The following is a 14667-nucleotide window of genomic DNA, read 5'->3' on the forward strand; positions in this document are numbered from 1 at the left end:
AAAAAGTGTTACCTGTATACTTTTTTTACGAAGATGTAGTGACTGAGTAATAGAAAAATCGATTGTTGCCATTCTATTGAGTTTTAATTACGAATATTAAAGGATCAGTTTGAATGTGTGTGTTTTTACATTGAGTTTGGTATATTTAAAAGAATAAGAAACATTACCAAATGTTCCAGTAAATGATATCCTTTCAACTACAAAAGGCTGAAATACTTCGTTATTTTTTGTTCAGTTATATCACGCGTCTCGTTTGAAAATAACACTGAGTTATTTTAGTTGGTAGCTCGTTATTTCGTAGTCGTGGTCAGATAAGGAGAACGATTATAGGCATCTCCTCTCCAAATTCCCGTACCACACTAACGGAAGGATGTTTGGTTCTCCAATGTGATATTTAGCATGTCCCAGGATCGCATAGACGATGGTTCTTTAGTGGAATAAGGTTTTGAACTAGAACCTTCCGGCCTAGAGACCAAGGCCTTAATACTAGGCCACCGTAATTCCCTGCGTTATTTTTGAAGAGTTGCCACATTTTTAACAAAAAATCTATTGTTTCATATCTATATGATTTATTTAGGGATATGAAACTGCTAATTTACTGTGGCTATCATGCATCTCGGTCTGGCCGGAATGGTTCTAGTTTTAAAAATTGTTCAAACCTCATCCGGTTTGATGGTTTATCCCATTTCGTTTAAAAACTAGTCTGTATGACATTATTTTAATGAAAATAATGTCTAAATAATCTTAATCGTCTGGAAACAAGTGATAAAATATTAAATAAAAAAAGGATCTGAATAATATTTTACCCCCCCCAAAAAAAAATATTTTCTTTTATAAATGTATAAAAAATTTTAAAAAATTAAAAAACGAAGCAATTTTAAAAGCATAAGGATCTAAAGAAGTTAGCGAATAGTTTCAACCCTATTTTATTTTTGAATCCTTATGAGATACCGCATATCTTATATCTATACTGATATTGCGGCTTAGTGGTTCTTGTCTAATCATGTTAATGAAGGAGGAATTCGATTATACACTCTCTCATAATTCAACTTTCCTGATAATCTAAAAAAAGAATGTCTTTAAGCCGAAATTATCAGTTTGTATACCTGTTAAATGCTTTTTTAAGAAAGAGAACTGGTGATGTTTTTTATTTAGAGCAAATCATTAATTTCTGGAATCATTCATCTGCTACTTCATTAATTGAACATCATTCTGAATTTATTCGGCTTTGATAGTGAATTTTTTTGTACAAAATGATTAATCTTCCACTGCTTCAGATTCCTTTTCAATGATTTTTCCTTAAGTTGTCACATAATATTTCTCTTTTCATTTCCCTGCATATTTCTAGAATACGAAAAAAAAAAAAAAAAAAAAAAAAAAAAATGCACACCATTTACGTAAACCATAAAGATATCTTATTAAGCCTTTTCTCTGCTAATGAACAATATATATCATTCCAAAAACACTTATATGATGAAATTTTTCCCAAACTTGCAAGCAATTTTTGACAGTTGGTTTTTAATTTGACAAAGTTTGTTCAGTATTCTATTAAATGTATGGGTACCTGAATAGAGACCTTAAATTCTGTCTATGGCGATTAATGACATAGCTAAGATGCATAATTAGAATAGTTTGATTAATGTTCTGGAAAATCAATAGGTTGACAGGAACCTATTTATTAAAACTGACTGTCTTAGCCTCAAACATTATTAGACCACAAATCATTTTAATCCAGAAAATAACTCAAGAAAGAGATTCAATGTCTTACGGTTCCATAATTTCCGCAAGTTGCAAAGTTTTATTCAGCAAAATGCATACATTGTAACCACCGCGTGTTTATAAAACATTACAGTGCAATGTTATATATTTGTGTATAATAGAACAAACATCTTACACGTTGTATGAATTCGCATTATAAAACATCATGTACGAGAATTAATCTTATACTGTGTTATACGAGAAATCTCGTGTGATAAGAATAATCAAATGCAATACTTCTGGAATAATTATTTTCATGCCAACTTTTACTTTTTATATTTTATCAAATATGGCAATGTTTTGAATAAAAATGGCGCTCATTCGATGCTGATACAAAAAACAACACATCGTACCTTGTTGTTTGTTATATATTTTTCTTTTGTAGGAATTTGCCAAAAAATTTTATTCAAGTTCGTAGTTTTTACTTTCTTGCGCACGAAGTGTAGAGTTAGTATTGTAATAGACAAACAAATTCAGTTTGATATTTTAAAAAATTTCCATGTTTCAGGCCTCTCTGAGTCCGAGAAACACATTTTTGACATTGTATCTGTCTGTGAACATGATAACTCAAAAACGCTTTGAGCTGGATGAATGAAATTTAGTATGTGGACTTACAACCAAATTTGTTGATTTCTATAGAATTTTGAACGAATTCCCTTCACTAGAAGTTTGTTTGTCTGTTCAAGTACAAGTGAATTCGATAACAACATAACGCAAAGAGCTGAATTGATGAAATTTGGTACACAGGTTTAGCATCTAAAATACATATACTTATCAGAATTTGATCTAAATCTGTTAAATAGTTGACCCTTTGTCGGTTTGTACTTTCGCATGGATGTAAACGCAATGACTTAAATCAATAAAACTAGGTAAGGGATCTTGTGATTACAACTGTAGTGCCCGTGTCAAAAATCGGAAAAAAAGCCATTATATTCACACGATAGATTCAGTAAAAAGTTGGATTCACATCAAAGATCTTTTTTTGTGACTATCATTTAGCAATACCATGCAAGAAACATAAATAATATAATTGGCATCTCCTTCTTTGTAAAATACATTCTTTTTAATTTAATTTTTTCTTATTCGTAATTCTTTAAAATGAACTCTGTAAAATTTAATGTAATTAAATCATGAATCAATAGGTTTAATATACAATAAAGCATCTTTTATACGTCTTTTAAGAGATTTGGAATTAAAAAGACGTATAACCGAAAAGATGTATAAAATTTCAATAAATAACTTTGGTTCTTACGAAATTAATACTATACTAAAATAAAGCCACTGTAATTCTTAATATAGTGCTACTGTATAATTGCGTATTATTGGAAACATTAATTAAGTTTTAAAGTTAAAAATATATCATAAAAGTGAGAAAATTCTTTATTTCATATCTTAAATATAAATTATACAATTATTTCATACGATTTATATACCTGCAGGTTGATGCAAAGTTTAAAAAAAATCTTTAATAGTCTTCCGATGTGCAGATTGTCTCAAATATTATTATATACATCGATCACTATGAATCAAGTATTTTTGTTTTTTCCTTTAGAGTTTTTACGAATGAGTTAGAAATTTTTCAGTAGAGTCCATAGCGTTTTCATTCTTCATATTCTTCTTCTTCGTCTCTTTAATTAACATAAGTTAATTTTACTTCTATTAATTTATCAAGTATGAATAATTCCGAAATCGCAATAATGTTACCCCAATTCACATATTCCTCAAATAAAATAAATCTCAGCTTTCAGAAGATTCCCGCCTTCAACATCAAACACAGAATTCTGATTTTGTGCTCGTCGCGCCATCTAGTAGTGAATTGAAGAAACGTTAATTTCAAAATTCCATAGCATTTACGATAGTGAATAATAAATTGAAAACTGAAGACGAAAATGATTTTTTAAAAACTCTATATTTTAGAACACTAATGAAAAGTATGTTTTTAAGTATAGTTTTTTTTTTATTTAAATTGCTTCTTTTTTTCTGATGCAGTTGTTGAATAAGTGACGCATTTTATGATCATAAATTATACAAAAGTAACATTTTTTTCAAAAAATTCACTGAAGTTTGTTTTTCTGTCTTGTTTTATGAAGAAAAGTGGCATAATGATTAATGCAACCAGAAACAACAAAAAAATTTTAAAAAATTGTAATTTTTTTTAAAATCTTTATCTAGTCTTGTGTATATATCTTTCAAAATTCAGGAGTTATTATTATATAAATAAATGAAATTATATCTGAATTTTTTTTTAAATATGGGCCTGTTTAATCTTTTAGTTTATGTATTTTGGATTCAAAATATTCATGAAGTAGTCTGAAAAGAATAATTATTTTCTTTAATTTCCGTTTCCCCGTCATATCAAAAAATATTTTATTTCAAAACATTTTTAACTGGATTTTTAACCCCTTATAAACAAATAATTTCGTGTTTAATATTTTCAGATATCCTTAACAGTATTTTTCGTCACTATTAATAATTTATATCGTTCGGCAATTCTTACATGCAGAGCTGGGAAATTTTGAAATTTGCATTCATTACTTATTTAAAATAATTAATTCTTAAGAAATTTCTTTCTTTATTATGCAATTTTAATTTCGTCATCGCCATTTGAGCCATTACTAGTAAAGCTTTTCCGCAGATTCCTTTTTGTATGAAGATAATTTAGGTACTTTGCTTTTATATTTATTTACGGGGTATGAAGATAATGTGTGAATTTACTTTCTGTTGTTGCTTGTACCTGAATTCACAATAGTATTTTAATTAATTCAATAAGTGTTTCACTTCATTTTTAAATTGAGTCAACTCTCGGATATTTAATTTCCGTCCGACAAAAAATAAATAAATAAGAAATTTACTGGACTCGAAATTCTCAAGGAAGATTTGAAGCACTTTTGAGATCGTGGCGCCATCTAGTAATCTACTTCAAAACTATTTCATCTGAAGTATGTTAGCGTAATTTCTAAATTTACAGCAAGGATTTAATTTCTTTGCTCAAAAATATGAGAAATTAATCTTTTAAAAATATACAAGTGTATCACCTTTCTAATCACACTTTTTTATTGTATATTGTAATATTTTTAGTTCAATATAACTTTTTTTCAGAATAATTTCATTTTTACTGAAACTTTGTCAAAATGTACAAATTTAATTCAATATTTTCGAGTTGTTATAAACGTAATGGTGATAACAATCTCAATAATTGCTGCAATGAATAATTTATTCCTAAAGAAATGAGTATTATATTTGTGAAATTCAGCTGTAAAGACTAAAGGCAATTATCTTTTTCTCACTGGAGTGCTATTCTTTTAAACTTTTAAGTGTATCTAAAAAAATAATTGAATTTTAGAATTCTTATTACCGTTCAACAAACCATGTGATGTTATATAAGATTAAAAAAGAAATAATTTTTGTTTAATTTATTCTGTAATTTTGTGTTATTGGAATTCAGAATAACATCTATACTTAGTTGCATTCGCGGGCAAATGCTAATAATAAGAATGATTTGTCAATTTTTCTAATTTTTTTTTTTAGTTACTTTCATGAAAAAAATATGCGCAAATAAATAGCTATTGAATACGAGTTTACAAAACCTTCAATAAAAAAAGTAATACAGGAAAAAGAAGTAGCTGTTCGAAGCATATTTGCCTTGCTTTTATTCAGTTGTTTTGCTATTCATTTATTCAAAAATTCCATGCTAGCTTTCCAGTTATTTAGAATTATATCCAAAGTAATTCTTTAATGACTTTTCATTCATTAGATGTGCATAAAACTTTTATTATTTGAATCTCATATTTAATGGATGCTGTCATTTCAAGAATGACATTTATGCTTATGATTGTAGAATTGCTTTAAGAATCTAAAATTGGGGATAGATTTAACTATTTATTTCTTATTTTTGGCTAACAAATCATTGTAAGCTAAAAATGAAATCGGGATTCTTTAATCAAAGTATCCATCCACTCATTCCACCAAGCTAAGCTTTCTTATAAATATTAAGGGTGAAAAAACTGTTGTGTTTAATGTTGAAACAAATTTTCATGAAGTATCTTGTGATGAGACACGCAACTATTTGTGAATGTTTCGTCGATTTTTATTTTCACATCATCAGATAATCAACAAATATGAATTTAAAAACATATATACTTAAACCTTTATAAAAAATGCAACGTATTTTTAATGATTTCTTCGCAAAACTTTTGTCAATTTTAACAATTTTTCATCACATATTAGGGAAAAAATGAATAAAAGAAAAATACTTTTATACTCACAAGGATTTTTGTTTTTGTTTTTCATTTGATTTGTTATCTTTTTTTTTTTTTTTTTTTTTTTTTTTTACTTATTTAGAGTTTTTTAATCAAAGCCCTTCACAATTGCTTCTTTTATTAAGATTTTTACTTTTTTTGCGTTCAAATGTTTTCTTTTTGCTTTTGAATTTTGTTTCTTTAATTTTGTGAATGCATTTTGTTTTGTTTTATTTACGTTATTTTGCACTTCTGCTTTTGTTTCAGTTTTATTTCGTCGCATTTCCCTGAAGCCTCCATTAATATTAGGTAAACATTTTTGTTTTCGTTTATTATTATCATTTATTTATTGTTTTATTATTATTTTAAATGTCAGACATTTTATTCATTTTTTTTAAATCGTTCTAAAATTCCACAGCTACAATAATCAATTTGAATTATACCAACGCAGGACTTTTATAACCAAAAAATTTCATTGCAAAGTTTCTTTTACTTTTATCTATTATTATTGTTTTGTTTCGTTTTTATCAAAAATAAATGTAGCCTCTTATTTAAATAAATGGATTTTTGTAACTTTGAAGTGTTTAACTTTTCATGTTTTATTTAATACCATCGTCTTTTAAGCTCTTTTAATAACTGAATATTCAACTCATAATAATTATTGGCCTTTTCATAAAAATATTTACATCAACGATACTACTTCATTCTACTTCAAAGGAATTAAATTTCCTTCTAGAATTCTATATTTACGACTGCAGAATCCTTTTTGACAATTTTTAATACTTAGATATTTACCTTATTGTTATGCTAAAGCGTCTTCATATTAACTTTTCAGGGACTATTATCAAATATAAAAAGGTTCTGCCTCCCATCAAGTCTCAATTCATTATAAAACTCTAAATTTACGCTTATATTATAATATTTATCTCTTGAAAACTTTAACCCCACATTGGAAACCTTTTATATCAAAAATACTATACTGACCATTGTCAGCACATCAATCAAGTTAAAATAACTCGCGAGTTACATAGAATCACAGTATATTGTAAAGTTTTCTGTTTCTCAATACCGCAAAATCCTCTCTCGTCACGACGAGCTTGTATTTTCTGTCGAATCTTCATTGTTCGACGTTGTGATTCTTTGGGTCACATCCTTACTAGTATCCTGAATCATTCCGCAAGAAGAGATTTCTTCAGTTTTTGAAGCCTGTCAGTTTGATGGGACTTGAAATGGATATGTCAGGAATCTTATGATGGATGAGAAAATACTTCCATTCATAGTTTCCTTGGAACTTTTTTGCGGCGCTTACAAAATGCTGTCTGGAATGGTCAGATGAAGTGGGGTAACATACTGCATATGTATCACTTTCTTTGAAAAATTTTTTAGAACAAACAATTCAGAATTATTTTTATTACGTTACTGTCCTTCTATTGTAACCATCCAATGTGTTGGATTAACATTATAATTAAAATTACTTCAAAATACAGGGAACTCAATTAAATTAGGATTTCATGGTCCAAAGAAAGCACTAAGTATGCCCTCACGCCCCAAATTTTTAATCTAATCTAATCAAAGTATTAACAATTTAAATCAAGGAAGCTATATCACGTAGTATATACACTGTTAACAGTTTTTATCATGAAAGACATATCAAGTATTATATACTCTATTAACATTTTAAGTCATGAAAGATATGTCACGTTACTTGTACACTAGTAAGGCTTTAAATCATGGAAGATATGTCACGCACCATATATATTATTAACAATTTAAATAACGATAGGTCACATATCATGAATGTTATAAATAATTTAAGTCATAGAAGATATGTCAAGTACCTCGTACATTAGATTCTGTGGTTCAAAGTTATAAGTGAAATTTGAGATTTTCCGACCAAGTAAATTGAGTTCTGAATGCGCGTATTTTCTAAAATTCTGCCATATTCTGAATGGTATGAATGTTAGCCCAAGTAAAGTCAAAATCATACTTTTTTTTATTTATAAGATATATAAAAATAAAGGCTATTACAAAATAGAAATTATTTTAATATCTGACTTAAGAGGCAGAAAGAGAGCTCTTAATCTTTTCATTTACCCTAAAATTATTTCACATAGCTTTCATTAACCCATCCGAGACGGATTGCAAAGAATTTCCGAGCCAAAAAGACGTATACACACTATGTGTGCAATGATACAGAATTGTAAATTTCAGCTTCTGGGAATGGTCTCTAAAAACAGACGCCATCTCAAATGAGTTAAATTGGAAAAAAAATTAAATAACCAAACAAAAAATAGGACAATTTATTTTTAAGATGAAATGAAATAGTAAAGAACAAAATGGCAATTCGCATAGAATTCTAATTTTAGAGACAAAATATAACAAAATTCTTACTTTCAGTAAAACCGTTAATAAGATCCTACATTTTAAAATATTTACTTTTAACCTACTACTTTTTAATATATTTCACGGTAGAAAAGATTTTCGTGAAGGAGTCGAATAAAAAAAGCTGAAAATACCTTATTTGCTTCGGTTTAAATACGAAACTTCAATAAATTAATCAGTTTCCTTCCTTCAAGTCAAATGCGATGAATTACTATTTTTGAAAGAAATACGAATAAAATTTTAACGGAGAACTGAAAATGAAATTGTATTGTATTTTTAAATTAAACACTGGAATGATAAAGAAAAACTTACTCTAATTACGGAATTTACTTCGAAAAAAAGTATTTCGATTAAAAAAAAACTAAAATACTGCCGCCTAAAGTTGGTCTCGCAAATTTCGTGCGTTAGAGATAACACATCTCTAAAATACGGACTGTACAATTAACATGTTAAAGAAGATTAGCTGGTTTCTGTGCAATTGAAGAAAGACAAAAGACTCTTGGAGAATGAAATTACTTTTGGTCCTTTTATTTTATTTTTTTTAAAAAAGGAAAAAAAAAGCAATTTAGCCGGTTCTTTTTCGTCTTTCTTCCTTTTGTCATGTAGAAGAAGGGAATTCTTAATTTGAAGCAGTTTGATCATATATTTGATGCAGCCTTTAATACTTCTCACACCGCAACAAAGTTCTTAATTCATTATTTTACGTATTAATCTCGATCTCAAAATTGATGTCTTCTGTAGAATTTTTCCATATTCAGCTATCTAAAATGAATGACTAGGTATTAAATGCATCATGTTTCTATTTTCAATATGCGGCTCGATTTAATGCTTAACGTTTTTGTTTGAACTGTGGAAATAAGGGTTTCCTTTGTGTGTGTGATTTATTATTGAGTAGGTTTTTAAAAAAAATGCTGTATTCGGTTAAATTAGTAAAAAAACGAAATTTAACTTAAAAAATGTGTTTCATTTTTTTTAAAAAAAAATCTCTTGTTTGCTTTGCTGACTAAATAATTTTTCTAATGGGCTTTAAAATTTAACCCATAAAAATTTATACTAGGCAATACATTTTTGAACAAATATGAAATGTATTCTGATCTGTAATAATCATACTATAAACTGTATTCAGAATTACAAGTAAAAAATATTAATATCTGAAAGCTATTAATGCTAAAGCTGTTAAATGCTTAATTTAATTTCTCTTTAATTATAATTAATGAGAAATCGACATTAATTTTAACCAAAAGCAATTGATTAATTTGCTCGCATTCAGTGTTATTCAATGCCTTTCATTTTGGGAGTGATTTTTAAAAACTGGTCAATTTAACATTTAAATCTAAATTTAAAACTAAAATTCAATAACAAAAATCAATGAAAAAAATTTCTTAGAAAGATAAATTTTCAATCTAGAATAGTAGCAAAACTTGATTAATTATTATTTCATCCTAATCATGAGTTTATAATAAGCTTATACACTATACATATCAGTATAAATCACATTTTTTGTTGCAGCATAATTGAAAATTTAGCTCGTATATGTTGTAGTTTTAAAACATTAAAATTAGTGTCTGTTAAGTATTTCTCATATATTTCGTAAAGAGATGCCTTTTTCTCTATCAGACAAAAAAAATAAAAGTATATCTATTTCACTTGATCCAAAAGTGCCATTGAATTTTGTATGCTATTTTAAAAACAATGTAGTAAATTCATTTTAAAAGGTTAGAGTTACCATTTAAGCTTTGAAACAGACTTAATCCTAATACAGCATCTGCCTCAAGAATAATCCTCGCGTCCATTAATAATACAAACAGCCTGGTAATTATTAAATTTAGGACCGTACACTAAGTGCTTGTATTAGCCTAGAAAATAGAGAAAATTTCGTTTAATCCTAGTTCATTGAAATTAATTTCACTGTTAAATGTTGCTGAAAGGAATTAAGAAGGGCTCATTTTACAAAACATTTTAGCAAATTGATACCAAGATGAACAATAATTTAGCTCTACTTTAATGCGCTAATACTTAGCTTTTAATGTATTGAATTGAATAAAGGACCCAAAGAGTAAATTAGGAATTTTAAAAAATAAAGTAATTGTGAGAAATTTTGAAAATATTCGAAGAAAAAACGCATTTTAAGATATTTTCTAAACATCCTTATTGTTACTAAATTTTGTAAAATGAGTTTTCTATTTAATTTATTTTGTCACTGATATTTCGTAGTTTATTGTTTAAATAAATGAAGTCTAATTTTGTTATTATTTAGTATCTCAATATTTCCATTTAAATAGGTTTTTATCTAGTTTGGGAAGCTTAACATATATTCAATTTGCGTCAGCTTATCTCTGGGATTTTTTTTTAAACAATAAGTAAACAATTATTCAAAATGTATATAAAAACTACTGTGAGCTTAAATATTCACATGTTGCAAGTTTTTATGTAATTAGTAATACGAAAATATAAATCCGCTTTCATTGCCAAAATTGATTCGGAAATCATATACTTCTATCATTTACAACAATTGAAAGAGGTTTATGAAATAACTAACGAACGAGATGAAACGGAAACCGAATTTTAATTTCAAAACGATGCCTATTATTGAAAAAAAAAAAAAAAAAAAAACGTTTACAAAAAAGGAAGCCACATTTTTCACCATTTAGAAGATAGCGATTTTGTAATTTTGCAGGTTACCAATATAACAACAACAACGACAACAAAAACCTCTTTTTTTTACAAAAAAGAATATTTACAAAAAAATAAAAAAATAAAGGGCCTTTCATAAATATTCAATAAAGCTTAATGGAATTTAGTTTGTGGAATAAGAACCATTGAAAACGCATAAGAGAAAAGGAACTTTGGTTCTAAAGACTTGTTATAAACATAAACAGTCAATATTTCTAGACCATTAGTTTAACATAAAGAATAATTGCACGAAGATGAAGTGCTTTTGATAAATATTAGCTACACCTTAATGAAATTTACTAAGTGAAACGCACAAGTATAAGAGAAATCGAATTTTAGTTCTAAAAACAGTTTTAAAAATTAAAAAGTCAATATTTCTCGGCGATTATTTTAAAAATAATAGAAACCTTCTTTCTTGATTGAAACTGATTCTGCAATTTCGCTCTTATTTCTGGAAAGGAAAGCTAATTACTTGAAATGCATGGCCATCTGGGGCAAATGGCTTAATAAATATTCAGGATTGCTTTATTGAAGAACTGAATAACTTTCTAAAATAAGTCCTTTCTCAAAATGCAGAATTCTTTCGCATTTCCCCCATTTCCCCAAAGAGAAAAATATTGAATTTTTCTGCATTGTGATGAAAGCGTTTTCATAATCGATACACGGGGATTCAACCGCAGCCCGTGTAACTAAGTATATAATTTATTCAACAGAGGAGTCCATTGGTTGAAATCGATCCGAGTTTCATAATCATATTCTTGTCTACACTTTAAATGGCTTTTTAATTTTTCTGATTTTTAAAAATGGAAACATTTCCATATCTAGGCCTTAAAAAATGCTCTCATTTTTCTTTTTATTAATCCTGTAGACTTATTCAGTTGTCAACAAAGTTTAAGAGAACATATGATATTTTGGTTGAAAACAAATATAATTCGACTTTAATTTTAGGCATCACGTACTTCATTATACTGTTAATACCTCATTGATTTTTTTTCTGACATCATATACAGCTTTAGTCTTAGAATAATTACAATTTGGAGCGTAGAAAGAATATGACAGTTTTTCTTCTTATGATCATTGAAAACTTATTTGATCGTAAGCAGTGTTTAAATGAATATTTAAAGTTCCTGCACCTTTTGAAATTAATTCATCAAAATCATAATATTAGCAAAGAAGTTCTGTTCCTACAGATAGACATTGTAACTTCAAATAAATTTTGATTCGAAAGCCGTATTCTTCTTAAAAGATACATCATAAAAAAAAAGAAGAAGCAAATATTACTTAAATGCATTTAATTTTATAACTTTTCTAGCATTTAAAAGTGAATGTTGAAAGTTCTCTGTATTCTAAAAATAAACAAAAAAAAATAATAACTGAAATAAGAAAATGAAACCATAAATCTTCGATTCTTACTTGATGAAGTCATAATTCTTTGTTTTAACAAAGGTTACTTCTTATACAGAAGAGGTCCAGCTTATTCAAAGGTTAGTCCCGCTAACAAACAAATATATCATAAAGTTTATTCTATGTTGTATTCGTTTTATATAAAGTCCATAAACCTAATACAAATGTTATAAACTTTACTAATTTATTTTTATTAGTAAAGCTTATACGTTGCTCTTTTTTCACTACTTCAAAACAAAATGTAAAAAGATGAATTTGTAATTACGGATTTTTCAAAACACTGAGTACAAATAATTGCATAAAATTTATATTATAATTGATATCAATATATTAGATGCATTAAACTCTTTTTTTTAAAATGCCTTGAGTTTTATACATTTGATTCAGAAACATAACCAAAATAATAAACAATTACTGTTTAGCTTAAAAAACAATATCTTAATTCTGCTTTTTTGCTCTGTTCTACATTTATTTTTTTTAAATCAAAAGCATATAAAAAAAAAGACAAATATCACTTCAACTTTATTTTTAATCCATTCTACTGGATCTTTAATGTTTAAGAATAAATATTATGAATTGCCCGGTATTTACGATTTCAATTCTAAAATCAGCTCAATTTTTAAAAATAAAAAAATACTTGTTTCATCGTTCTTGAAAAATTTCAGTACAAAATAAACAGAAAACCTATTCAAAAAGTAAATGAACTTAACTTCACATATGATATTTCAAGAATTGAAATCTAGGGAGTTGAAGATTTTGACTTATCACTCATCAGAATGCCATTTGACTTCTCTAAAAATCTACAGACTTCTCAGTTACTATCTTCCCTACGTCGTCTACGGGAAGATAGCAATGTTGCAACCATCCACTCAATCTATCTTTTCCCTTCACACTACTTAGGACAAGTCAACGCTTTCATGTCCTCAGAGACCATTCATCTTGTCCTTATGGAATCAATTGAAAACGGTTATCCCCCTCCCCATGACTGATGCACCAATTGTTTCCGCCTCCTGCCAAGGACTGCCCAACGAAGTAGGTGGCCTGTTCATGGGTAGAAGATTACCTACCCATTGTGTGTGACCAAGTCCAGGTATCATCTCACAAAGAAGTCGGTATTTCAACCCCACACCTGGAGCAGTACTTTCAATTTGTCCTCCCACTGACATCCTGTAATACTTGACTTCTATAATTACATAGTTGATGTAGCCGATAAATTTAGGGTTCCCTTAAGGAATGATGGATGTTTTTAGATTTTTCCGCTTTTGTGGAAACGCTTTCTTGGGTTTCGAAGCTGTATGAGTTTCCTGCCAAAGATTGGTTTGAAGTCAGTTTACAATGAAGGAAGAGTCTGTAGGCCTTGTTGAAGAATGATTGATGTTTTTAATTCCTTTAATTCCAACCACAGATGCTTCTTAAGATCACTCATTCTGTTACGTCTAATTGTTAAAGTAGATTACAAAATTTAAACAAAATGCTAGAAGGCATACCAGTAAAATTGCTGGAATTCGAATTGGCAACAAAATCATTATCTCTCAATTTTGCTTATTCAGCTGAATAAGAGGGGAAATATTCCGTAGTTTTCATAATGAAAAGTTCATAATTTAAACCTAAAAGTTCTTTGATCAAATGTATTGATTCAAATTGAAACTAATTTTTTTTTCCGTTATAGGGGAGCTTTGAATCAACTACTCTGGATTTTTTTTTTCATTTTCTTTTATTTTCTCTATATCCTCATAATAAAATATATATTAGTCGATTCTAATCGATAAAGCTTTATTTTTCTTACTTATACTTTATCTGTATCAGCTGTGTATAGATTGTGTTAGTATTAAGCAAATTTAAAAGCAGAGCAGTTCTGAAATACAAAATTTATGTAGAACAGAGTCTAGATTCGATAAATTGAATATGAATCCGATACGAACCTGAAACCTCTAACACATATTGGAAATCACATTTGTTGTTGCCAAAAACGTTACATTGATGCTAATTTGAAATGTTGCATTCGTGAATACTAACATAAAATTTTAAAACGAACAAACAAACAAACAATTTAGCTTGAAATTATTTATGTAGCATACATTTGCAGACAGTTGGAGGAGGAGGGAGAGGTCCCGGTAAATTAATAAACTATCAGAAAATTATTTTAAAAAATTATGGAAAAATATAGGTGTGTGGGGGGATTCTAATTATCAAAATTCGATTTAAAAAAGAT

At 27.9% G+C, this 14667-nt stretch overlaps 1 protein-coding gene across 5 annotated transcripts in view; it reads left to right on the plus strand.

Moving 5' to 3' along the window:
* Positions 1-14667, plus strand: part of LOC129958714 (latrophilin Cirl-like) — a 172805-nt gene that overhangs the window by 99303 nt on the left and 58835 nt on the right. For 3 of the 5 annotated variants that reach the window (XM_056071363.1, XM_056071365.1, XM_056071364.1), the window contains exon 3: positions 6264-6305. The exons of the other annotated variants lie outside the window; for them this stretch is intronic. In XM_056071363.1, coding sequence (XP_055927338.1) covers positions 6264-6305 — 42 coding nt within the window. The remainder of the gene's footprint in view (positions 1-6263; positions 6306-14667) is intronic. 5 annotated transcript variants of the gene reach the window in all.

This window comes from Argiope bruennichi, chromosome X1 (assembly GCF_947563725.1).
Source record: "Argiope bruennichi chromosome X1, qqArgBrue1.1, whole genome shotgun sequence".
NCBI classification, from domain to species: domain Eukaryota; kingdom Metazoa; phylum Arthropoda; class Arachnida; order Araneae; family Araneidae; genus Argiope; species Argiope bruennichi.